At 66.6% G+C, this 24,621-nt stretch overlaps 3 protein-coding genes and 1 non-coding gene across 5 annotated transcripts; 3 read left to right on the forward strand and 1 right to left on the reverse strand.

Annotated features, from left to right (window-relative positions):
- Positions 1–1,844: 1,844 nt before the first annotated feature.
- Positions 1,845–5,742, forward strand: CNN2 (calponin 2). The gene is made up of 7 exons (XM_061474634.1): positions 1,845–1,975; positions 3,991–4,112; positions 4,350–4,416; positions 4,497–4,634; positions 4,732–4,848; positions 5,102–5,248; positions 5,325–5,742. The coding sequence occupies exons 1-7, from the start codon at positions 1,913–1,915 to the stop codon at positions 5,589–5,591; spliced, it is 921 nt and encodes a 306-aa protein (XP_061330618.1). The 5' UTR covers positions 1,845–1,912; the 3' UTR covers positions 5,592–5,742.
- Positions 2,415–3,754, forward strand: LOC133280183 (uncharacterized). Its single transcript, XM_061474635.1, has 2 exons — positions 2,415–3,478; positions 3,599–3,754. Exons 1-2 carry the CDS (start codon positions 2,457–2,459, stop codon positions 3,612–3,614), a joined length of 1,038 nt encoding a protein of 345 aa, XP_061330619.1. The 5' UTR covers positions 2,415–2,456; the 3' UTR covers positions 3,615–3,754.
- Positions 5,743–8,448: 2,706 nt separating the features above from the next.
- Positions 8,449–23,626, forward strand: ABCA7 (ATP binding cassette subfamily A member 7). 2 transcript variants are annotated; one of them, XM_061474602.1, is made up of 49 exons: positions 8,449–8,751; positions 8,863–8,956; positions 9,182–9,323; positions 9,413–9,540; positions 9,626–9,747; positions 9,829–10,023; positions 10,120–10,209; positions 10,316–10,553; positions 10,672–10,811; positions 10,871–10,987; positions 11,677–11,850; positions 11,929–12,137; positions 12,231–12,407; positions 12,555–12,777; positions 12,882–13,103; positions 13,196–13,400; positions 13,469–13,585; positions 13,722–13,893; positions 14,021–14,152; positions 14,228–14,367; positions 14,456–14,593; positions 14,718–14,929; positions 15,056–15,128; positions 15,382–15,584; positions 15,706–15,754; positions 15,957–16,019; positions 16,623–16,777; positions 16,877–17,001; positions 17,079–17,177; positions 17,375–17,570; positions 17,901–17,995; positions 18,133–18,165; positions 18,311–18,416; positions 18,494–18,568; positions 18,746–18,915; positions 18,987–19,164; positions 19,256–19,371; positions 19,502–19,646; positions 19,733–19,856; positions 19,955–20,084; positions 20,166–20,286; positions 20,404–20,466; positions 20,547–20,653; positions 22,054–22,195; positions 22,268–22,402; positions 22,484–22,587; positions 22,708–22,800; positions 22,903–23,140; positions 23,219–23,626. In XM_061474602.1, the coding sequence occupies exons 1-49, from the start codon at positions 8,686–8,688 to the stop codon at positions 23,348–23,350; spliced, it is 6,723 nt and encodes a 2,240-aa protein (XP_061330586.1). In that variant the 5' UTR covers positions 8,449–8,685; the 3' UTR covers positions 23,351–23,626. The 2 variants fall into 2 exon arrangements, with proteins under 2 accessions (XP_061330586.1, XP_061330587.1); XM_061474603.1 differs by lacking the exon at positions 8,863–8,956 and having other exon boundaries at positions 23,219–23,625.
- A 375-nt stretch (positions 23,627–24,001) lies between these two features.
- LOC133280278 (U6 spliceosomal RNA) lies at positions 24,002–24,108 on the reverse strand. The gene has a single exon (XR_009747107.1). It is a non-coding gene; the product is annotated as a U6 spliceosomal RNA (small nuclear RNA).
- Between the last annotated feature and the right edge of the window lie 513 nt (positions 24,109–24,621).

Genomic DNA, 24,621 nt, shown 5'->3' on the forward strand with positions numbered 1-24,621 from the left:
GTGCCCGCTATGGACGTGTGCTTGTGCCCGCTATGGACGTGTGTTTGTGCCCGCTATGGACGTGTGCTTGTGCCCGCTATGGACGTGTGTTTGTGCCCGCTATGGACGTGTGCTTGTGCCCGCTATGGACAGGTGTTTGTGCCCTCTATGGACGTGTGCTTGTGCCCGCTAAGGACAGGTGTTTGTGTCCGCTATGGACGGGCGCTTGTGCCCTCTATGGACGTGTGCTTGTGCCCGCTATGGACGTGTGTTTGTGCCCGCTATGGACGTGTGCTTGTGCCCGCTATGGACGTGTGTTTGTGCCCGCTATGGACGTGTGCTTGTGCCCGCTATGGACGTGTGCTTGTGCCCGCTATGGACAGGTGTTTGTGCCCTCTATGGACGGGTGTTTGTGCCCGCTATGGACATGTGTTTGTGCCCGCTATGGACGTGTGTTTGTGCCCGCTATGGACGTGTGCTTGTGCCCGCTATGGACGTGTGCTTGTGCCCGCTATGGACGTGTGTTTGTGCCCGCTATGGACGTGTGCTTGTGCCCGCTATGGACAGGTGTTTGTGCCCTCTATGGACGGGTGTTTGTGCCCGCTATGGACGTGTGTTTGTGCCCGCTATGGACGTGTGTTTGTGCCCGCTATGGACGTGTGCTTGTGCCCGCTATGGACGTGTGCTTGTGCCCGCTATGGACGTGTGTTTGTGCCCGCTATGGACGTGTGCTTGTGCCCGCTATGGACAGGTGTTTGTGCCCTCTATGGACGGGTGTTTGTGCCCGCTATGGACGTGTGTTTGTGCCCGCTATGGACGTGTGTTTGTGCCCGCTATGGACGTGTGTTTGTGCCCTCTATGGACGTGTGTTTGTGCCCGCTATGGACGTGTGTTTGTGCCCTCTATGGACGTGTGCTTGTGCCCGCTAAGGACAGGTGTTTGTGTCCACTATGGACGGGCGCTTGTGCCCTCTATGGACGTGTGCTTGTGCCCGCTACGGACGTGTGTTTGTGCCCGCTATGGACGGGTGCTTGTGCCCGCTAAGGACAGGTGTTTGTGTCCACTATGGACGGGTGCTTGTGCCCGCTATGGACGTGTGTTTGTGCCCGCTATGGACGGGTGCTTGTGCCCTCTATGGACGTGTGCTTGTGCCCGCTATGGACGTGTGCTTGTGCCCGCTATGGACGTGTGTTTGTGCCCGCTAAGGACAGGTGTTTGTGCCCGCTATGGACGTGTGTTTGTGCCCGCTATGGACGTGTGTTTGTGCCCGCTATGGACGTGTGTTTGTGCCCTCTATGGACGTGTGCTTGTGCCCGCTATGGACGTGTGTTTGTGCCCTCTATGGACGTGTGCTTGTGCCCGCTATGGACGTGTGTTTGTGCCCGCTAAGGACAGGTGTTTGTGCCCGCTATGGACGTGTGTTTGTGCCCGCTATGGACGTGTGCTTGTGCCCGCTATGGACGTGTGTTTGTGCCCGCTATGGACGTGTGCTCGTGCCCTCTATGGACGTGTGTTTGTGCCCTCTATGGACGTGTGTTTGTGTCCGCTATGGACGTGTGTTTGTGCCCTCTATGGACGTGTGCTTGTGCCCGCTATGGACGTGTGTTTGTGCCCTCTATGGACGTGTGATTGTGCCCGCTATGGACGTGTGTTTGTGCCCGCGTGTGTCCGCGACGGCTCCCGCCCCAGCCCCGGTTCCCCCGGTTCCCCCGGTCCCGGTCCCGGTCCCGGTCCCGGTGCTGGGGGGGGGGGGTGCGGGACCCCCCCCTCCGCGATCCGGGCGCTTCTGGCCTTATATGGGCATTTTGGCCCCGTCCAATCAGCACGGGGGAGAAGCGGGTCCGAGCCCCGCCCGCCCCGTCCCGCCCGCCCCGTCCTGTCCCGTCCCGCTGCCGCTGCCCGCTCCGGTACCGGCTCCGCCGCGCTCCCGGCCATGAGCAGCTCCCAGTTCAACAAGGGCCCCTCCTACGGCCTCTCCGCCGAAGTCAAGAACCGGGTGAGCAGCGGCGGGGGAAGGCCGGGACCGCCGGGATTGGGGTTGGGGGGGGGAGAGTCGGGGCCACCGGGGGAAACCGGGGCCACCGGGGGCCCTGGAGAGCCGGGTGTCCCTGTGCTGCTGCGGGGAGGGTGCTTGGATCCCGGGGTCCTGAAGAGCAGAGGGGTCCCTGTGCCACCGGGGTCCGGGAGGATGCGGAGCTGGGCATCCCCCGAGGATGCGGAGCCGGGGGTCCCGGTGCGCCGGGGGCTCTGAGGGGTGGGGGGTGCCGGGAAGGGGCTCCCGGCTCGGGGTGCCCTGGCCCTGCCCGCGGGGGTCCTGAGGGGTGTCCCGGGGGGGGGACCGGGGCTGGGACGGCTCCCGGGTACCGGCTTCCTCACCCGGGTCCGTGCAGTGGCCGCTGTCGCTCCCTGCAAACCCGGGGCTGGGGCTCCCGGCGCCTTCTCCTGTGGGATGCTCCGACCCGCGGCGCTCCCTGGGGATGGGGCTCAGTGGCCCCGGGGGGATCCCGACAGGAGCAGCCCCCAGCCCTCACCGGCTCCTTGGAGCCTGGGACCCCCGGCGGGCACCCGGAGCCTTGCAGCGAGCCGCTCTTCTGCAGGGTTCCCATTTCGGGGCCCGAAGGGGAAAGGGGAACCGGTGCCTCCGGCTGCTGCAGGGTGCAATGAACCCCCTGACCGCCGGCACCCTCCGCCGGGCCGATGGAGCCTCCTCTCGGAGCTGGGTGCTGGTGATGGGCAGCCCATGGCGCTCGGTGCCTGCACCGTGCCCTGGCAGGGCCTGTGCTGCCGTGATGGGGGCACAGGGGTCCTGTGGGGCTGGGGGATGCAGCCACCCCCTCCCCTGTGGCTGGGCTCCAAGGCACTGCTGCTGCCCTGGGCAATGGCACAGGCAGAAGTTGCGGTGTTGGTCTGTGCCTGCCCCCAGGCGAGCTGAGGTTGAGCCCTGGTCACCCCAGGGCAGCCGGTGGTGGTGGCTCTGCATGGCCATGGGGATGTGGCTGGGTTCTGCTTGCCCGGCCTTGCAGGGTTTTGCATTTCATCACCGGCAGAAGACGGGTCCCTGCTTGCATCTGGGCTGGGCTGCACCCGCGCTGAGCGGGTGGACACGCACCGGAGCCTTGCTGCTGCGTGCTCCTGGGTGCTTCAGCTTGATTCAGCAAGACCTGAGCCAGTTTTACTGCCCCGCTGTCTGCTGGAGGCTGACATCACCCACTGGGAACCAGTCAAACCAGCGGCACTCTCCCAGTCCGTGCCAGCCCTTGCGACTGGGCTGTGGTGGGGTCTGCTTTGGGGCCAGTCCCCTCCGACCCCAGTCCCGTGCTGGCCGTGGTGTGGGAAGAGGAGCCTCTGCACTGGGAGGATGGTGGGATCCCCCGGATGGGATGCTCGAGGTGTTGTGTGAACCTGACCTCAGCTGGACCATCCCTGCATCCCACCAGATGCATCCCAGCTGGTCCATTCCCACTCCAGGGATCCCAGGATGGAGTGGGATGGGTGAGAGGTGGTGGCTGGCTTGCAGCCATCTCCGGGTACCAGCTGAGCACAGGAGGAGCAAGGATCGAGCAGGGTGGCTCTTGGGGCTTCCACCCATTCCATTCTGGAAGCCTTTTCCTTCCACCAGGCCACGCTGCCGGTGATGCTGCTGGCCCGGGCAGCTGGTCTCCATTTGGGAGGAGGCGTCCGCATTCCTGGCATAGCCGCGGTGACCAAGGAATCTGCGGCGGCGCATTCGGCCCCGCCGGAGGGGAGAGCATCGCATGGCCGGGGACCCCGGGGCTCAGTGGGGGACAGGGAACAGGGAGGAACGGGCCCTTGATGGGGGACGTTTCCCTCCTGCCCCAGGGGCATTTCCTCCTCATCCCCCTGGAATGGTTTGGAAGCTGCCGTGTGTGAGGGGCACCGTCCCTGTGCATCTGATGTGCGTGATGGCAGCATCGTGCTCGTGCTCCATCCCCATCCGAGGGGCAGAGGCAGGGGCTGACCCTGAGCATCCCCCTCGCTGTCCTCTCCCAGCTCGCCCAGAAGTACGACCCACAGAAGGAGGCTGAGCTGCGGACGTGGATCGAGAGCGTCACGGGGCAGGAGATCGGGCCTGACTTCCAGAAGGGGCTGAAGGATGGGGTGATCCTCTGCGAGTGAGTCCTCATCCAGATGGGGATGGGGGACCCCCACCAGCCCTTGGGGTGGGATGGGTGTGCTGCATCCAGCCACGCCGGTGGGACCCATCAGATAACGGCAGCCAGAGTGACCCCCAAAGCACCCGTGTTGGGGGAGCCCTGGGACCAGCAGGGACGTGGGGAGACCTGGGTTGGACCTTCCTGAAAGGGGCCTGTGCCCCACTGCAGCCCCGCTCCCCCTTTGCCTCCCTCCAGGCTCATGAACAAGCTGCAGCCCAACGCGGTGCGGAAGATCAACCGCTCGGCTCAGAACTGGCACCAGGTAGGGGCAGGCAGCCCATGAGCCCCCGGCCCCTCTGCTGTCACCCACAGGGGGTCTCAGCCCTCTCCCCCTGCCCACAGCTCGAGAACCTCTCCAACTTCATCAAGGCCATGGCCAGCTACGGCATGAACCCCGTGGACCTCTTTGAAGCCAACGACCTCTTTGAGAGCGGGAACCTGACGCAGGTTCAGGTGTCGCTGCTGGCACTGGCGGGCATGGTGAGCACATGGGGGGCGAGCGGCCTGGGATGGGGGCACTTGGGGAGGGTGGGAGGTCGGGGTCTCCCCATCCTTCCTCACTGCCCCTCCCCGGCAGGCCAAGACAAAGGGGATACAGAGCGGGGTGGACATCGGCGTGAAGTACTCGGAGAAGCAGCAGAGGAACTTTGACGAGGCCAAGATGAAGGCTGGGCAGTGCGTGATCGGCCTGCAGGTGAGATGCTCCCGAGGGTGAGAGGGTCCCGGTTGTATCCAACCCTCAGCACCATCACAGCTCCAAGCATCACCGGGGAGACCTGAGGCTCGAGGGATCCAGGGCGATCTCGGCTCCATGTCAGCATCTCATGGCTGGGAGCCTGGAGAGGGTTGGGGAGCGCTGGTTGTGTCCTCTGGGCTGTGGGGGGACAGGGAGGGGGAAAGGCACACGTGGGGCAGCTCTCGGTCCTCACTGGCCCCCTCCTTGTCAGATGGGCACCAACAAGTGCGCCAGCCAGTCCGGCATGACGGCCTATGGCACCAGGAGGCATCTCTATGACCCCAAGAATCAGATCCTGCCGCCCATGGACCACTCCACCATCAGCCTCCAGATGGGCACCAACAAGTGTGCCAGCCAGGTGAGCCACCGCGGCCGCAGTGGGGAGGGATAGGGGGGGAACCACAGCCGAGCCCTGCTCCATCCTATCCTTCCAGGTGGGCATGACGGCTCCCGGCACCCGGAGACACATCTACGACTCCAAGATGGGGACGGAGAAGTGCGACAACTCCTCCATGTCGCTGCAGATGGGCTCCAACCAGGGCGCCAACCAGAGCGGGCAGGTCTTCGGCCTCGGCCGCCAGATCTACGACCCCAAGTACTGCCCACAGGGCAGCCAGGGCGAGGTGGCCAACGCCACGGGCGACCCGAGCGGGGACCCCCCCGGGTACCACTACTACCGCGAGGAGGAGGAGAGCTACTGAGCGGGATGTGGCCCAGCCCCATCTCGCACCATCTCATGTACAGACCCTGCCACATTCCAGCCTCTGCTTCCGTCATTCCTTCTGGTTTAATTTTAAAATGGATCTATTTTTCTGAGCAAGGAAATAAAGACCCTGTTTCTAGAGAAGAGAACACCCGCTTCCTGCAGCCCGCAAGACCCCGAGGTCCTGGCACAGCCCCAGTGTTGGCTCTGGGAAGGCAGCGGATGCTCCAGCACCAAGGAGTGGATGGTTTCTCCTCCCTACCCAGCACCCACCCTACGACGGGGCAGGATGCAGCTCCCACATCCCTTGGCAAAGCAGAAAGCAGCTGCTCCTGGCGCCGCTTCTCATCCCAGTGCTGAGCCCCATGGAGGAGAGGGGCTCAGGATGGTGGGATGCAGCGGGAGCATCGTGTGCTCTCCGGAGGCGAAGCTGGAAACGCTTCTGCGGCAGGACTCGGAGGGAAGGGAGCTGGTGTGGCCGCAGGGCTGGGCTGGCAGCGGCATTCCCGGCACTCCCAGCACCGGCTGCAGCTCGGGAAGCCGCAGCGATGAGATCTTCTGCCAGGCTGGAGCCAAGGCTGCCTCCGACGGCCGCATCCTGTGCCACGGGGGGATGCCCGAGGGGTGGGGAATGTGGGTGCATGGTGCAGCCCCGGCCGTGCCCAGCGGCTGCATCCCCTGCGGCGGGGGGGGTTAATGAAGATCCTCGTGTATGGAACCCTTGTTTTTAAGAAACCCCAACTGTTTTCACTTCAGCAGGAGCCGGGTTCTGGTGCAGGCTCCTTGCATGCGTGCTCCAAGGGCTCTGTATTGCCCTGAGCACAAGAACCAAACCTGGGTGATGCCCCTGGAGCCCCGAGGGCTGTGTCCCAGCGGTGGCCCCGTGCTCATGGCCCCAGCCCTGCCTGCAGGACCCTGTCCGGGCAGGGATCCACCTTTTGGGGTTAAACGCTGCGTTTCAGCGAGTCCAGGGCCATCGCTGCCACCCAGCACCCCAACAGCACCCCGGGGGCTCTGATGGGGTGGCTCCGGGACCCCGAGTGGGTGTAAAGGGGTGGGAGCTCTCCCCACCTACATCAGCCATGGGGGCCAGCACGGGTTCCAACGGGGTCTCAGGCCGGGCTGCAGTGCCCATGGCGGGGTTCTGCTGCCCCGGGGGTCTCAAGGGAGGGGTAACAGAGTGGGACAGGGCAGGGTGTGCTATAGGCAGGGTGTGCTATGGACAAGGTGTGGCGGGGACGGGGATAGGGATGGGGATGAAGATGGGGATGGGGATGGGGATGAGGATGGGGATGAAGATGGGGATGGGGATGAGGATGAGGATGGGGATGAGGATGAGGATGAGGATGGGGATGAGGATGGGGATGAGGATGAGGATGGGGATGGGGATGGGGATGAGGATGAGGATGAGGATGAGGATGGGGATGGGGATGAGGATGGGGATGGGGATGGGGATGGGGATGGGGATGGGGATGAGGATGGGGATGGGGATGGGGATGAGGATGAGGATGGGGATGAGGATGAGGATGGGGATGAGGATGAGGATGGGCTCCGATCCCTCGCTCGCCCCCGTGTGACCCCGATTTCCCCCCAGCGCCGGGAGGGGCCCCTTTAAGATGCGTTTCCATGACGTCACACTCGCGGCTACTTTGTAGAGCGGGGAGGGGCGGGGCGTCTTAAAGGGGCCGCGCCGTGGCTGCGGGAGCAGGTAACGAGGGGGGGGTCCTGCCTGGGGGGGGGGGGGTGCTGCTGGTCCTCGGCCAGGCTCCGGCTTCGCAGCGTGCCCCCGGGGCTGCCCCCACATCCGCCCGTCTCCGTTACCCCCCCCGGGGTGTCCCTGGCACCCCCCCCCGTCCATTCACCTCCCGATGACTCCGCACCGGGCCAGCGCGGAGCTCGGAGCGGCGGGGACCGGGGATGCTGGAGCCGCCGTGCTCCGGGGTGTCCCCGTGGGGCGGCTGCCGGCGGATCCCGGTGTCCTGATGGGGCTGCCCCCGCTCCCCCATCCCGGTGTCCCTCCAGGCCTGGGGCTCGGGGTCCTCCCTCGTTGCCTCTGCAGCGGGGTGGGCAGCACGGCCCCCAAGCCCCCACAGCCCCCGGAGGAATCCCACCCCCTCAAGGACCCCTCTATGGGGCTGCTCGTGTCTGGCCCCACAGGCCGATTAGCCGGATTTCCCAGCCGGGATCCTAATCCCTCTGGCCGGTGCCCGCTTATCCCCGCTGTGCCCAGGGACCCGATGTGGGCAGGGCAGGCAGCAGTCAGGCCCTGGCCTCCTGCCCGAGCTGGCTACAGGACGTAGGAAGGTGGATGGATGGCGAGGCCATAGCTCCAGCCACCAACACCAGGGTGATGGGATGGATGCTGTGGGTGGCCCTGGGGTGTCCCAAGGTGGTGGTGGCCGGGGAGCAGCTCCGGAGCTCGGCATTCCCGGGTGTGGGTGTTGGCCGGGCAAGAAGCTGCGAGTTCAATCGTGCCACCTCTGCCTGCCGGAGCTGGGCACGGAGCTGCCTGTGAGGCTGGAAGGGGAGGCTGGCGCCCTGCTGACGGGTCCCGGGAGCTGCAGCCCTGTGGGTGAACCAGGAGGGCACGGGGGCTCGCTGGGATGGGGCTGGAGCTGCTGGGACCCCAGCACAGCTCAAGGGGCATCCGTGGGATGTGGGTGTCTGAGCTTGCACCTCGAGCCCATTGCGCTGGGGCACTTTCCCCTCCTGGAGCACCGAGGGGTCTCACCAGAAGGACTGAACCTTGCTGCTGGTCTGGCCACATCCCTCACACAGGGAAATGGAGGAGCTGCTCCTGTAGCTGGGGCTGCTCCCTGTGCTTCTTGTGCTGTGTGGATCCCGCTCCTTGCTCCCAGCGCAGCACTGACCGGGAGGGACTCGCAGAGCTTGTGCCGGATTCTGCTGGTTTTGGGTTAAGGATGAATGAGATTTGAGTTCTTTGCTCCAGGAAGGAGCTTTGCTGCAGGAATGCCGGGCTGGCCCCTGCCACCCCCAGAGCCCAGTCGTGTGCAATAAGCCCTGATCATTGCTCAGTGCTGATCCCCCTGCTCTCGCCTGCAGCCGGAGCTGAGCTGGGTGCTGGACACACCATGGCTGTGGGCACCCAGCTGGGGCTGCTGCTCTGGAAGAACTTCACCTACCGCCGGCGGCAGCGGGTGAGCAGGGGACACGGATGGGAGAGTGCCCAGAGCTGCTGGCTCCTGCCACAGGGGCAGATAGAGCCCTGGGTGCCGATGAGGACCCCCGCAACCATGGGTTTCCCCCAGCTCCAACTGGCCATCGAGATCCTGTGGCCCCTCTTCCTCTTCTTCATCCTGATCTCCGTGCGGCAATCCCACCCGCCCTTCAAGCAGCATGAGTGTGAGTGGCCCATGGAGCCCCCGCTGAATCACCCTTTGGGTTGGCAGGGCCCCCCCCCAACCCCGTGCCTGCCGGGTTCCCCCTACATGGGAGCCCTGGCTGGGGTGGAACCAGGGGACACAACCGCGGGAGGTGGGCACAAGCTGGGGGCTCGCTGACACCTCCCTGCTCAGGGCTTGGTGCAGCCCCCCCCCACCCCGGGACCCATCTCTCCCTCTCCCGCAGGCCACTTCCCCAACAAGGCGCTGCCGTCGGCAGGGACCCTGCCCTGGCTGCAGGGCATCATCTGCAACATGAACAACCCCTGCTTCCGGCACCCCACTGCGGGAGAGGCCCCCGGCGTGGTGGGCAACTTCGACGGCTCCATGTGAGCGGCGGGGACCCGGGGAAAGGGAAGGGGGGGGGGGGGTTCGGGAGCCGGGCCGGGGGTCTCACCGCCCGCCCCGTGCCCCGCAGCCTCTCCCGGCTCCTGGCTGAAGCCCGGCGGGTTCTGCACCGCGCTCACGGGCAGCGGCTCCTGCGCAGCTTCACCCGGCTCCTGCCCGCCCTGCGCCGGCTCCGGGGGAGCGGGACTCAGCGGAGGGGTGAGCACCGGGCCGGGGGGTCCCGGGGGGAGCGAGACCCCCGTGGCTGACCCCGGCCTCCACGTCCCCCCCCCCCCCTCCCAAGCCCTGCCGGTGCGGGAGTACCTGAGAGAGGACGAGACCTTCTCGCGGTTCCTCCGGACCAACACGTCGCTGGCCCCGGCGCTGGCGGACGAGCTGATGGGGGCTCGGCTCAGCCCCAGCATCGTGAGTGTCGGTCGGGGCAGCGCCCGCTCCCGGTGCTGGCGGAGGTCGGAGGCCGCGCTGTGACCGTCCCTCTCCCCGCAGCTCTCCCTGGCAGGCTCCGGCCGCCCGCTGCAGGACGTGGTCTGCAACGCCTCGGAGCTGGGGGGCTTCCTGAGGGGGGGTGACACCGCCTCCACCCAGCGCCTGCAGCGGGGGCTCTGCGCTCTGCCCGGCCCCCAGCTCCGTGCCATGGAGGGATCCTTCCTCTCCCAGCTCGACCTCCCCCGGCTCCTGGCGGTGAGAGCCCGGCCCGGTGCTGGGTGCTGGAAGGCAGAGACACCCCCCTTCCCCCCCAGAGGGGCTGAGATCCCGTTTCCCGTGTTCCCCTCATAGCAAGAGCTGAGCTCGGAGGCAGGCGGCATCGCTGGCACCGTGGAAGCCTTGGGGACCTTCGTACGGGATGCAGCATCCCTGATGGAGGAGGTAGCCCCCGGCCCCCCCGCAAGCGCTCACCCTTGTGCACCCCGGAGGTGCCCCATGGTGTTCCCAGGTATCCCAGTCCCCCACAGCCCCATCCCGCTCTCCCGAGGTCTCCTCCATGACCAGCCTCGCCGAGCTGCAGCGGGAGCTGCAGGCGCTGATGGCCACCAACGCCAGCGCCACCGGCTCGGGCACCTTTGGGACCCTGTCCCGCATCGCCTGCGGGCACCCCGAGGGCGGGGGGCTGCGGGTCCCCTCCCTCAATTGGTACGAAGACAACGATGTCAAAGCCTTCCTGGACCGCAACAGCTCGGAGCAGAGAGCCGGGGCCGCGGGCAGGAGCAGCAGTGAGCGGGCTGGGTAGCGGGGATCCCACCATGGGCTTGCTGGGCGCTTCCACCACCGGGCTGCCCAGAGGTAGTGCTGGGGGGCTGGTGGTGAGGGCTCGGTCCTGCTCCCACCCAGGCCCCTTCTGCCGGGAGCTGCTCCGCAGCCTGGAGTCCAGCCCCGTCTCCCAGATCTTCTGGCGCGGGATCAAGCCCCTCTTCACCGGGAAGATCCTGTACACACCACCCGGCCCCGGCCCCGACAGCGTCATGGCCGAGGTGAGCAGGGGTCTGGGGGGGTCTGACCCCGGCCCTGCCTCACCCCTTGTCTCTTGCAGGTGAATCGGACGTTCCGGGAGCTGGCGGTGCTGGGGGAGGCAGGAGCTGCCTGGCGGGAGGTGGGACCCCGCATCTACACCTTCCTCAACGGCAGCCTGGAGATGCAGGTCCTCCGGGTGCGTGACTCTTGGACCATCTCCCCATCAGGGATGGGGCTGTGGTGTGGTGCGGGACGGGGATGGGATGTGGTGGGCTACGGGAGTGGGGTGCAGTGTGGTGCAGGATGGGGATACAGGAGGGTGCAGTGTGGTGCAGGATGGGGATACGAGAGGGTACGGTGTGGTGCGGGATGGAGGTGTAGTGGGGTGCGGGAATGGGGTGCGGTGTCGTGCAAGATGGGGATACAGGGGGGTATGGTGTGGTGCAGGATGGGGATGCGGTGGGCTGCGGGAGTGGGGTGCAGTGTGGTGCAGGATAGGGCTACAGGAGAGTACAGTGTGGTGTGGGATGGAGGTGCAGTGTGGTGCAGTGTGGGGTGCAGTGTGGTGCAGGATGGGGATACAGGGGGGTGCAGTGTGGTGCAGGATGCGGCTACAGGAGAGTACAGTGTGGTGTGGGATGGAGGTGCAGTGGGCTGCAGGTGTGGGGTGTAGTGTGGTGCAGGATGGGGATACAGGGGGGTGCAGTGTGGTGCAGGATGGGGCTACAGGAGAGTACAGTGTGGTGTGGGATGGAGGTGCAGTGGGCTGCGGGAGTGGGGTGCAGTGTGGTGCAGGATGGGGCTACAGGAGGGTATGGTGTGGTGCGGGATGGAGATGCAGCGTGGAATGCAATGCATTGCCCATGGTACCCTGGTGCTTTGCAGGACGTGCTGCTGGCCCCAGGGACAGCCGAGCTCCTGGATGGGATCCTCAATGGCACCTCCTGGAAGCTGCCGGCACTGGCCAGGTTCCTGGTGGAGCCGGGGCCGGGGCTCACTTGGCACCAAGTGTACGCCGATGCCGACACGGTGCTGAGCACGCTGTCGCAGTTCATGGAGGTTTGTGACACCCCAGCTGCCTGGGGGGAGGCTGGCTCCTGGAGCCCCCCCTCCGAGCCCTGCTTGCCCTGCCTGCAGTGTGTCTGCCTGGACAAGATTGAGGCGGTGGCCACCGAGGAGCAGTTGGTGGCCCGAGCGCTGGAGCTGCTGGAGGAGCAACAGTTCTGGGCAGCAGTGGTCTTCCAGCCCCCCACCAATGCCACTGCCACCGCGCTGCCCCCCCACATCCGCTACAAGATCCGCATGGACATCGACGACGTCACGAGGACCAACAAGATCAAGGACAGGTTGGGGACGAGCCCCCCACCCAGGCACCCAGCACCCAGCAGTGGTGACAGTCATCCCGTCCCCCCCCCCCAAGCACCGTGCTCTGCCCCCAGGTTCTGGGACCCGGGCCCTGCAGCAGACCCCTTCAGCGACCTGCGCTACGTGTGGGGAGGGTTCGTCTACGTGCAGGACCTGGTGGAGCAGGCGGTGGTGCGGGTGCAGACCGGGGCTGCCCCACGGATGGGGGTCTATGTGCAGCAGATGCCTTACCCCTGCTACGTGGATGACGTGTGAGTGACCCCCGAGGGAGGGATGGGGCCGAGCGCATCCCTCATGCACCATCCCGATGCAGCTGGTCCATGCCCTGTGTGTCCCTTGCCCGGTGGTGGCCCGAGGTGTCCAGCTGGAGGTGGAAGGATTGGTGCCATCTCACCCAGGTTCCTGCGGGTCCTGAACCGCTCGCTGCCCCTCTTCATGACGCTGGCCTGGATCTATTCGGTGGCCATGATCATCAAGGGGGTGGTGCATGAGAAGGAGACGCGTCTCAAGGAGACCATGAAGACCATGGGTCTGAGCAGTGGGATCCTCTGGCTCAGCTGGTTCCTCAGCAGCTTCATCCCCTTCCTCCTCAGCTCTGCCCTCCTTGTCCTCATCCTCAAGGCAGGTTGCAGGGCACCGGTGACACCACGGGTGACACAGCGAGCACCGGGGCCGGGAGTTGGCACAAGGGGGATCTACAGGCTCCGACCTGCCTCTATCCGCAGCTGGGAAACATCCTGCCCTACAGCGACCCCGCCGTCATCTTCCTCTTCCTCGGCACCTTCTCCGTGGCCACCATCAGCCAGTGCTTCCTCATCAGCACCTTCTTCCCCCGCGCCAACCTGGCCTCGGCTTGCGGCGGCATCATCTACTTCTCCCTCTACCTGCCCTACGTGCTCTGTGTCGCCTGGCGCGACCACATCACCTTCCCCCTGCGCATCCTCATGGTGAGCGCCCACCGATGCCCCCTCCCCAGTGCCCCTCAGGGGGGTTTGGGGCTGAACCCCCCCCCCCCCCCGGGCTGTTCTTGCTGCCCTAGAGCCTGCTGTCACCGGTGGCCTTCGGCTTCGGCTGCGAGTACTTCTCCCTCTATGAGGAGCAGGGGATGGGCATCCAGTGGCACAACCTGGGCACCAGCCCCATGCCAGGAGACCCCTACAACTTCGCCACGGCCATGGGGCTGCTGCTCTTGGATGCCATCCTCTATGGCCTGGCTACATGGTACCTTGAGGGTGTCTTGCCAGGTGAGTGCAGCCCCCCCTGGGCCCTGGCACCCCCGGTGCCTGGCCCTGCTCAGCTCCATCTGCTGCAGGTCAGTATGGGATCCCCAAGCCTTGGAATTTCCCCTTCCTGAAGAGCTACTGGCTTGGGGAGGCCTCCTCAGCCAGGCAGCCCCCGTACCCCAGCAGCCCCCTCACTGTGCCCCAAGGTGAGCCCCTACCCTAAGGGTGGCAGCCACAGAGCTGAGCTGGAGCCCTCCCACCCGGGCTTTGCCCCCAGCGATGGGTCCTGCTCCCCGTGGGGAAGGGTCCAGCTCAGGACCTGACCCCTCCGGTGGCTCCCAGTGCTGGTGGAGGAGCCGCCTGCCCAGCTCCAGCCCGGCGTCTCCATCCGCAACCTGGTGAAGATCTACCACAACAGCAGCCGCGTGGCCGTCAACGGGCTGAGCCTGGACTTCTACGAGGGGCAGATCACCTCCTTCCTGGGCCACAACGGCGCCGGCAAGACCACCACCATGTGAGCCGGAGGGGCCGGGGGCTGGCCCAGGCAACCCGGGTCTGAGCATCCCACATGGAGCAGCGCACGCACCTCTTCCCCGAGCCCCGCTGGTCCATGACGCCCTTTTTGCTGGTCCCCCACCCAGGTCCATCTTGACCGGCCTCCTGCCCCCCACCTCTGGCACTGCCTACATCCTGGGCTGGGACATCCGCTCCGATATCGACAGCATCCGTAAAACCATGGGGATGTGTCCCCAGCACAACGTGCTCTTCGACATGTAGGCAGGGGAGCAGTGCAAGGGGGGGGGGGCACAGGGAGGGCTGCCCCCTTCACCCCATCCTGCCCACCCCAGCCTCACAGTTGAGGAGCACATCTGGTTCTATGGGCGGCTGAAGGGGCTGTCGGAGGAGCGGGTGAAGGCGGAGATGGAGCAGCTGATCCAGGACACGGGGCTGCCCCACAAGCGCCGGGAGCAGACCAGGAACCTCTCAGGTGCGTGTTGGGGGCAGGACCAGTGCTCAAGCAGGGGTCTGTGGCCGTGGGTGTCCCCCCCCCACAACACTGTCCCCGTGCCCCACAGGGGGGATGCAGCGGAAGCTCTCGGTGGCCATCGCCTTCGTGGGAGGCTCCCGGGTCGTCATCCTGGACGAGCCCACGGCCGGCGTCGATCCCTACTCCCGCCGCAGCATCTGGGAGCTGCTGCTCAAGTACCGCAAAGGTCAGGGCTGGGGGGGGAAGGGGGTCGGGTCCCCCCACCCCGGTGTCTGCACCCCCAGCCCTTGGGGTGAGCAGGGACGTGCCCGCAAAGAGGGGTCCGGGGCCAAGCCCGCTCGCTGCCCCAGGCCGCACCATCATCCTGTCCACGCACTACATGGACGAGGCGGAGCTGCTGGGGGACCGCACCGCCATCATCTCGCAGGGCCGGCTCTGCTGCTGCGGGTCCCCGCTCTTCCTCAAGGCCAGGCTGGGCACCGGCTACCACCTCACCCTGGTGAAGCGGGAGCGGTTCGGCACCGCCGGCGCCAGCGGCATCGTCCCCGGCACCACCAAAAAGGTGAGTCCGAGCCTCAGCCCAACGGGTGGCCGGTGCCTCCATGCCGGCTGCAGAGGGGATGCAGAGCCCCGGGCTCGGGGCTGGATGCTCTGCAACGTGCCAGGTTCCAGCCACCCGTTCCCGCAGGAAGGCAGCGACTCGGAGCGCAGCAGTGACACGGGGCTGGGCAGCGAGCGGGGCAGCGAGGCCAGCGCCGTGGGTGAGGATCCGTCCATCGCTGTGCCCCAGCACAGCATCACCCCCAGGCGCTCCCCCATGTGTAGCGACTGTGGGTGCGCTCACTGAGCACCCTGCCCTGTGATCTCATAGCTCCCTACAGTGGTGGGGCAGAAGGGGGTCCCTGCCCTCCCATCCCCTTCAGCCCCCTTGGAGACCCTTAGGTTGGGATGCAGCCAGCTTTGGCCACCAGCTCCTGCCCCAGGTTTCCAGCCCCCCCTTCCCTGTCCCCCCAGATGTGGTCCAGTTGTCAGCGCTGATCCAGAAGCTGGTGCCCGGCTCCCGGCTGGTGGAGGACATCGGGCACGAGGTGCTCTTTGTCCTGCCCTACAGCGGGGCCAAGGACGGTGCCTTTGGGGACCTGTTCCGCGAGCTGGATGCCCGCCTGGGGGAATTGGGCATCTCCAGCTACGGCATCTCCGACACCACCCTGGAAGAGGTACTGGCTCCTGGGGTGCCCCTGTGGGGTGCCTGTGACCAGGGTGGGTGGGGGGGATTTGCCTATCTGGGGCTGTGGGTGCTGGTGGCCACATTTAATGCCAGCCCCCTCCCATCCTCAGATCTTTCTGAAGGTGGCCCAGGACACGGAGGTGGACACTGGCACCGCAGGTAAAACCCCGTGGTGCTGGTGGGAGCTTTGAGGTGCAGGGGGGGCACCAGGGGGAGATGTTCATCAGCCCGGAGCAGGGTGCAGGTGTCCCCAGCACCCTATATGGCCCTCGCCCCCACTGGGAGCACCCATGGGTGTGGGAAGGTGTCACAGGGTGGCCTCAGTGCCCCCCTCCTTCCAATATGACCCTTGTTTTGTCAGGCACGGAGCAAGGAGCAGCCCCCGGCGAGGGGGGGGATACGGAAGGAGCTGATGGGGAGCTGGGTAAGGAGCAGGGAGCTGGGACCCCTGAGCTGCCCAAACTATGCCATGGGGTGCCCCAAACACCGCTGGGCTGGGGCCGTGGCACATGTCCATGCGCACGCATCCATCCAAGCAGGCAGCCCTTTGGGGATGCATTCCTTTGGGCGAGGAGCAGGGCCAGCGGTGGGTCTGGGGGAGCCCAGCTCTGTGCAGGGATCAGGATGGGACATGAAATCCCAGGGAACGTATCCAGGCCCCTTCTCGTGGAGACAGAGCTGGTGTGGGGCAGCCAAAGGAGTCGGGGGGGGGGGGGGCTGTGACAGTTTGGGGTGCCAGGTCTGCCCTGGGGCAGTGCTAACCCAGGTGGGCAGGCACCGGCGTGGCTGTAACCCCTCTTTCCTCTCCTTTACACTGAGCCCAAGGACGCCGGCGAGGTAGGAACTGGGTGCTGGGGGGGGTCCTGTTGCGTCCCTGCATGCAGCACCCATCCCTGCTGGGCTGCGGGGTGTCCCTGCCAGCACCGTGTCCCCCTGTGCGCTGCCTGGTGTGAGCCCCTGCCCCTTGCTGCCAGCTTTGCCAGACCCCGACTTGGACCCAGCCCCAGCCCGCTCTCTGCCCTTGCAGCAGAGGAGCCCCAGGAGACAGACCTGCTGCGGGGGGGGCCCGGGCAGGCCTGCGGCAGGGTGAGGGGCTGGGCGCTCACCCGCCAGCAGCTCCGCGCCCTCTTCATCAAGAGGATGCTCCATGCACGACGCAGCACCCGGGGCTTCTTCGCACAGGTACAGCCCAGGGGATGGGGCTGCGTCGGGGCGGAGGTGTGGAGGGCGATGGGGCAGGATCCAGCCCTGACCCCTGGCTCTAACCCCCCCCCCCCCCAGATCGTGCTCCCCGCTGTGTTCGTCTGCATCGCCCTGCTCTTCAGCCTCATCGTGCCGCCCTTCGGGAAGTACCCGCCGCTGCGCCTGCAGCCCTGGATGTACGGGCAGCAGTTCACCTTCTTCAGGTGTGCCCCCATTGCTCCGAACCCCCACATCCTCCCGGTGCCTCCCCCCCCCAGCTCACTCCTGCATCCCCCTGCAGCAACGACGCACCGGGGGACCCGGACACAAATCGGCTCCTGGGCGCTTTCCTGGCCGAGCCGGGCTTCGGCACCGAGTGCATGAAGGACGCTGGGGAGGTGTGAGTGCCTGCGCCCAGCGTGGGGCTGAGCGGCTGCCACAGGGTGGCCCCGGGGCCCACCGCTTCCCCAGGGGCACCCCCGCGATGCTGCGGGACCCCCAGTCCCCGTGCTGGGGGTGCTGGAGGTGCTGGCAGGTCTCGGTGCCTCAGGCTGGTAACGGGGGTCTTGTCTCCCCCCCGCGGTGCCGGGTGCCCAGGACGGGGCCATGTCCACCGGCTTCCCATCCCGACGGCTTCTCGACCCCCCCGGTCCCCCCGGCCGTGCTGGAAGCGCTTCGATGTGGGAACTGGACACAGGCTGAGCCGTCCCCCCCATGCCAGTGCAGCGGCCCGGGGGCCAGCAGGATGCTGCCCGACTGCCCCGAAGGGGCAGGGGGGCTCCCGCCACCCCAGGTAACACCCAGCCCGCGTCAAGGCCAGGCCTGGGGTGCTGCAGGGTGCGGGTGCAGGTGATGCTGCAGGTGCAGGTGATGCTGTAGGTGCAGGCGATGCTGCGGGTGCAGGTGATGCTGTAGGTGCAGGCGATGCTGCGGGTGCAGGCGATGCTGCGGGTGCAGGCGATGCTGCAGGTGCAGGTGATGCTGCGGGTGCAGGCGATGCTGCGGGTGCAGGCGATGCTGCGGGTGCAGGTGATGCTGTAGGTGCAGGCGATGCTGTAGGCGCAGGCGATGCTGCGGGTGGCCGTGTGTCCGTGCAGCCCGTCCGTCCGTCCGTCCCCTCCAGGTCCGAAGGGGCACCGGTGACATCCTGCAGAACCTGACGGGCAGGAACATCTCGGACTACCTGGTGAAGACCTATCCCCAGATCATCCGCCAAGAGTGAGCGCTGGGGACCGGGAGGGATGCTGCGGGCCAAACCCAGCCGCAGCACCGCAGGGCAAAGGGGGCACTCGTGGCCGGGCGCTGCCGCAGCTTCTCCTCGGGGGTTATTTCCCCCCTCCTTGAACCTCTTTCAGGCTGAGGAACAAGAAGTGGGTGAACGAGCAGAGGTGAGCGCGGGCAGGGGGGAGGCTGGAGCTTCCCTGCGGGCTTGGGCAGAGCCCTTCGCTGTGTGCCCCTCCCCGTGGTGCCTGGGCGGGCGCGGGGCAGGGTTCGGCCAGGGGAAGGAAGGATGCAGGATGTCTCTCCCCGCAGATACGGCGGCTTCTCTCTGGGTGCCGGGGGCTCCCAGGCGCTGCCCACGGCGGCGGAGGTGGATGCGGCGGTGCTGGAGCTCCGAGCACTGTTCAACATCACCCCGGTACGGATGCGACTCTGCCCCCCCCCCGGCACGGCTCTGGGTCAAGCCCCCTCCTCACCCCCTATCCCCACCGCCAGGGCAGCCCCTCGGACCGGCTCCTGGCCAACCTCAGCCGCTTCATTGAGGGCTTGGACTCTCGCAGGAACATCAAGGTACGGCCGGTCCTGGGGGTCCCGTAGGGGTGAGAACTTGGGGGGGGACGGGGGAACAGCGGGGACGTGGCCCCCCTGGTCCCCACCCGGGGTTGGAGCAGCCTGGGATGGACCGAGGGGAGCGGGAATGGGGCTGGAGGGGGAGGCTCTGAGCCGCTGGGCTCTCCTGGGCTGCAGGTCTGGTTCAACAACAAGGGCTGGCACGCCATGGTCTCCTTCCTCAACGTGGCCAGCAACGGGCTGCTGCGCGCCCGGCTGCCCCCCGGCACCGACCCCGCGCTCTTCGGCATCACGGCCACCAACCACCCGCTCAACCTCACCAAGGAGCAGCTCTCAGAGGCTGCCTTGTGAGTGCCGGGGATGGGGTCCTGTGGGACCACCCCTCCCATCCCTGGCTGAGCCCTCCCCTCCGCGGCAGGATGGCCACCTCCGTGGATGTGCTGGTCTCCATCTGCGTGATCTTCGCCATGTCCTTCGTCCCGGCCAGCTTCGTGCTCTTCCTCATCGAGGAGCGGGTCAGCAAAGCCAAGCACCTCCAGTTCGTCAGTGGGATGAAGCCAGTCACCTACTGGCTGGGCAACTTCGCCTGGGATATGGTGCGGGATGGGGATAGGGATGGGGGCACAGCCCCAGGGGGCCAGGTCCCACTGTGACCCCCCCCCCTCCCTGCCTTCTCCATGCCCACAGTGCAACTACCTCGTCCCTGCGCTGCTAGTCATCCTCATCTTCCTCTGCTTCCAGCAGGAGTCCTACGTGTCCGCTGCCAACCTGCCCTCCCTGGTTCTGCTGCTGCTGCTCTATGGGTGAAGGGCTGGGGCTAACCCCCCCCCGGGAGGCTCTGAGCAGGGCTGGGGGCAGCCCTGGCTCTGGGGCTCGTGGTGATGAAGGCTGGAATCTGTGCCTCAGCCAGCTCCTGCCTCTCTGCCCCTGCAGCTGGTCCATCACCCCACTGATGTACCCGGCCTCCTTCCTCTTCAGCATCCCCAGCACCGCGTACGTGGCCCTGACATGCATCAACCTCTTCATCGGCATCAACGGCAGCGTGGCCACCTTCGTGCTGGAGCTCTTCGTGGACAAAGTGAGCCCTGGGGTTTCCGAAACCCCCTTCCCATCCCTATAGGGCTGCCACCAGCCCCTCCACTCCTCTTCTTGCTGCCCTGGCAGAACCTCAACGACATCAACCGCATCCTGAAGAAGGTTTTCCTCATCTTCCCCCACTTCTGCCTGGGCCGAGGCCTCATCGACATGGTGAAGAACCAGGCGATGGCCGATGCCTTCGAGAGGTTCGGTGAGTCTGGGGGTACCAGGGCTGCTCCCCCTCCCCAAACTTGGTCAGTGTGGGGGCCCTCCCCTATGTGCCCCCCCCTCCTACGGCCCCTTTTGCAGGGGACAGGCGCTTCGTGTCCCCCCTGTCCTGGGATCTAGCAGGGAAGAACATGTTCGCCATGGCCATTGAGGGCATCGTCTTCTTCCTCTTCACCCTCCTGCTGCAATACCGCTTCTTCCTGCGGCTCGGGTGAGGAGCGGCCGTGGGGCGGCCGTGGGGCAGCCGTGGGGCGGGCAGCCCTGGAAGTGCCCCTGCTGCTGTCACTGCCAGGCCTCGGGCTCTGGAGCTGCCCTCGCTGGGCGACGAGGACCAGGACGTGGCGAGGGAGCGGGCGAGGGTGGGCAGCACCTCCCCACACGGCCACCTCCTGCTGCTCAGGGACCTGACCAAGGTGCGCATCCTGCCCCCGGCCCCTCGCTGTGGGGCTGCAGCCTCTCCCATAGCCCCGGTCCCTCTGGTGGGTGCTGGGTGGGAGCCGGACCCAGCCCACCCCATCTCCTCCCCGCAGGTTTACCGGCGCAGGAAGGCTCCGGCCGTGGACCGGCTCTGCGTGGCCGTGCCTCCCGGTGAGGTGAGCACGGGACACAGGGATGGACAAACGGCCCCATGGGCAGGGATGGGGCTGCCGGTAACCCCGGTGTGCACCCACAGTGCTTCGGCCTCCTGGGGGTGAATGGGGCCGGGAAAACGTCCACCTTCAAGATGCTGACGGGGGACACGGAGGTGACGCTGGGGGAGGCCTGGCTGAAAGGACACAGGTAGGACCCTGGGGCTGACCCTCTCCTTGTCCCCGCAACATGTGCCGTCCTCCCCATCCCCACACTGCGCTCCTCCTCAGCCTCATCCCCGCAGCGCGCCTGTGCTCGGCTCCATCCTCATCCTCATCCCTGCAGTGCACCCATCCCGGCAGCATGCTGAGCCCTGTCCCCGTGCACTGAGCCCTGTCCCCGTGCACTGAGCCCTGTCCCCGTGTGCTGAGCCCTGTCCCTGTGTGCTGAGACCTGTTCCCATGCACTGAGCCCTGTCCCCATGCACTGAGCCCTGTCCCCGTGTGCTGAGCCCTGTCCCTGTGTGCTGAGACCTGTTCCCATGCACTGAGCCCTGTCCCCATGCACTGAGCCCTGTCCCCGTGTGCTGAGCCCTGTCCCCGTGTGCTGAGCCCTGTCCCCATGCACTGAGCCCTGTCCCCGTGTGCTGAGCCCTGTCCCCGTGTGCTGAGCCCTGTCCCCGTGTGCTGAGCCCTGTCCCCATGCACTGAGCCCTGTCCCCGTGTGCTGAGCCCTGTCCCCGTGTGCTGAGCCCTGTCCCCGTGTGCTGAGCCCTGTCCCCGTGTGCTGAGCCCTGTCCCCATGCGCTGAGCCCTGTCCCCATGCACTGAGCCCTGTCCCTGTGTGCTGAGCCCTGTCCCTGTGTGCTGAGCCCTGTCCCCATGCACTGAGCCCTGTCCCCGTGTGCTGAGCCCTGTCCCTGTGTGCTGAGCCCTGTCCCCATGCACTGAGCCCTGTCCCCATGCACTGAGCTCTGTCCCCATGCGCTGAGCCCTGTCCCCATGCACTGAGCCCTGTCCCCATGCACTGAGCCCTGTCCCCATGCACTGAGCCCTGTCCCCATGTGCTGAGCCCTGTCCCTGTGTGCTGAGCCCTGTCCCCGTGTGCTGAGCCCTGTCCCCATGCACTGAGCTCTGTCCCCATGCACTGAGCTCTGTCCCCATGCGCTGAGCCCTGTCCCCATGCACTGAGCCCTGTCCCCATGCGCTGAGCCCTGTCCCCATGCACTGAGCCCTGTCCCCATGCGCTGAGCCCTGTCCCCATGCGCTGAGCCCTGTCCCCATGCACTGAGCCCTGTCCCCATGCGCTGAGCCCTGTCCCCATGTGCTGAGCCCTGTCCCCATGCGCTGAGCCCTGTCCCCATGCACTGAGCCCTGTCCCCGTGGGCTGAGCCCTGTCCCCATGCGCTGAGCCCTGTCCCCATGCGCTGAGCCCTGTCCCCATGCGCTGAGCCCTGTCCCCATGCGCTGAGCCCTGTCCCCATGCACTGAGCTCTGTCCCCATGCACTGAGCCCTGTCCCCATGCACTGAGCTCTGTCCCCATGCGCTGAGCCCTGTCCCCATGCGCTGAGCCCTGTCCCCATGCGCTGAGCCCTGTCCCTGTCCCACAGCGTGCTCACCGACCCGCAGTCCGCCCGCCAGCACATGGGGTACTGCCCCCAGTTCGACGCCATCACCGACCTGCTGACAGGACGGGAGCACCTGGAATTCTACAGCCGCCTGCGTGGGGTCCCCGAGGAGGAGATCCCCAAGGTATGGCCCATGCCCTGGCACCCCCCCCAGCGCAGGGGACCCCCATCCTCATCCCCTCGCATCTCCCCTCAGGTGGCTCAATGGGGCATCGCCAAGATGGGGCTGGTGCCGCACGCGGACCGGCCGGCGGGCAAGTACAGCGGGGGCAACAAGCGCAAGCTCTCCACGGCCATTGCCCTGCTTGGCTCCCCCCCCGTCGTCTTCCTGGTGAGTGGGGGGGCAGCGATGGTGGGGGGGGGGGGGGTTGTCCCACAGCAGCTCCTGGCCCCCACACGACCACTGTCACAGGATGAGCCCACGACCGGGATGGACCCGCGAGCGCGGCGCTTCCTATGGGATCGCATCCTGAGCGTCATCCGGGAGGGCAGGTCCGTGGTGCTCACATCCCACAGGTGAGCCCCTGCCCTGGGATCCATGCACCCCCCCCCCCAGAGGGGAGACACCTCTGCCCCATGGCACCTCTGGAGCGGAGCCCCCCTCTGCCCCACGGGGCCCCCCGTTTCCCCCCACAGCATGGAGGAGTGCGAGGCGCTGTGCACCAGGATGGCCATCATGGTCAACGGCCGCTTCCGCTGCCTGGGCAGCGTCCAGCACCTCAAGAGCAGGTACTGGGGCTCAGGGAGGGGGGGGGACACCACACAGCATCAGCATCGTGTGTTAACAGGGATGTGGATGGTCCCTTCAGCGATGCCCTTGTGTCCGAGCAGGTTTGGGGATGGCTACACAGTGGTGGTGCGGGTGGGGGGCCCCGGTCCGGCACCGGTGGAGAGCCTGATGCAGCGGCGCTTCCCCGGCATGGTGCTGAAGGAGCGGCACGGGGGGCTGCTGCAGTTCCACCTCCCCTCCCGCGCCGGCTCCCTCGCCAGCATCTTCAGCGTCCTGGCAGCGCACCGCGGGCCCTGCCACATCCAGGACTACTCCGTGTCCCAGACCACCCTGGACCAGGTGATGGAGGATGCAGGGCACAAGGACAAGAAGGGGCTGGGGTCCTGCTGGCGCTGCCCCTCACCTGCCCTCCCGCAGGTCTTTGTGCACTTCGCCAGGGAGCAGAGTGATGAGGACCCTGGGCAGGATGCGGCCCCCGCAGCGCCCAGCCCCGGGAGGAGGCTGACACCGTTCCTGGAGGATGACAGCTACCAGGAGAGCGTTGTGTGAGTGGGGCCATGGTGCCCCACGGACCCCCTGGACTCCAGCGCAGGGCAGGGCTGGCCCCAGCTCCCCCCATCAGCGGGGTTGTACCCTCCGGGGGGGGGGGAGCTGAGTCAGATGTGGGGTGTGCATGGGCCGGGCTGGGTGCTGGGCTGGTCCCAGTCCCTCCGGGTGTTCTGCGCCGGAGCAGAGCCTGATGCAAAGAGGAATTCAATAAAGACCCATGGTACCGCCCCGGGGCAGCATCGCCCTCACCCCAATACATCCCCATTGGGGACACAGGGTGGGGGGGGGCACAGCAAGGTGGCCCCCACATGGGAACCCCTCCCCATGGCTTCCAAGAGGCCAGAGTCTTCCTCACCCCTAAGCAGGGGTCCCTGCCCCACATCCCCTTCGTCTCCACCTTCACCCCTCCAGGGTGCCCAAGCGCTGGGGTCGTGCCCCTCACCCCTGGGTGTCCCCTCAGCCCTTGGACCCCAGTCCTGTGGCACCAAGGTTTTGGGGTGCCCATCTCCCCTCAATATCCCTCTCCTGTGCTAGGGCTCGACGTGGGGGGCCACGGGTACCTCCCCATCCCTCTGCCAGTGCGCGGGGGACAAAAGGGGTGTCGGCGGGCTGCGGGGGTGGGATTGTCCCGTAAAATGGGGGCAAAAGGAGCAAAATATGGAACGCTTCACGAATTTGCGTGTCATCCTTGCGCAGGGGCCATGCTAATCTTCTCTGTATCGTTCCAATTTTAGTATATGTGCTGCCGAAGCGAGCACGACTGCTTCTCCGTCCGAGGCGCTATTTAAACCCCTCTCATTTAATATTTTTCACGTCATGGTGAATGCTTATTTCTTCGATTCGTCCCTCGTTTTCTCTCTCCCACCACATTCTGCGCAACACCCGCCGTTTCTCTGTTCTAAATCCTTTTTTTCTGTCGGGATTCCGGCCGTTTCGGAAGCGTTTTAAAGCGATGTACGCGGGGACCGCTTCTCATTTGCATATCGGGGCGGGGCCCCGGCCTGGCCGCTGCCACAGTCCCAGGGTGCCCCGGCGGCGCTCGCGCATGCGCACCAACGCCGCCGGCGGAGGAAGATGGCGGCGGGGCGCTGAGGGGCCGGGCCGGGTCCGGTCGCACCGCACCGGGAGAGCCGAGGCGGCCGCCGCGCTCACACCGACCCCGTAACGGGGCCCCCCTCATGGCCGCGGGGCCGGCCCGGCAGCCAGGTCCTCGCTGCGCAGCTCCCGGGCCCCTCCGCAGCCGTGGCCCGCTGAGCCCCGAAGCCTGGCCC

This window comes from Pezoporus flaviventris, unplaced genomic scaffold, assembly GCF_033815535.1.
Source record: "Pezoporus flaviventris isolate CSIRO_AGI_PZ_B2104156 unplaced genomic scaffold, CSIRO_AGI_Pfla_v1 ptg000080l, whole genome shotgun sequence".
Classification (NCBI taxonomy): Eukaryota; Metazoa; Chordata; class Aves; order Psittaciformes; family Psittacidae; genus Pezoporus; species Pezoporus flaviventris.

Coding starts and splice junctions, on each gene's coding strand:
- ABCA7 (XM_061474602.1), top strand. CDS start 8,686: ATGGCTGTGGGCACCCAGCTGGGGCTGCTGCTCTGGAAGAACTTCACC. Junction 20,287..20,403: donor TGCTCAGGGACCTGACCAAG/GTGCGCATCCTG, acceptor TCCTCCCCGCAG/GTTTACCGGCGCAGGAAGGC. Junction 23,141..23,218: donor CCCAGACCACCCTGGACCAG/GTGATGGAGGAT, acceptor GCCCTCCCGCAG/GTCTTTGTGCACTTCGCCAG.
- CNN2 (XM_061474634.1), top strand. CDS start 1,913: ATGAGCAGCTCCCAGTTCAACAAGGGCCCCTCCTACGGCCTCTCCGCC. Junction 1,976..3,990: donor CCGCCGAAGTCAAGAACCGG/GTGAGCAGCGGC, acceptor GTCCTCTCCCAG/CTCGCCCAGAAGTACGACCC. Junction 4,849..5,101: donor AGTGCGTGATCGGCCTGCAG/GTGAGATGCTCC, acceptor CCTCCTTGTCAG/ATGGGCACCAACAAGTGCGC.
- LOC133280183 (XM_061474635.1), top strand. CDS start 2,457: ATGGGGCTCAGTGGCCCCGGGGGGATCCCGACAGGAGCAGCCCCCAGC.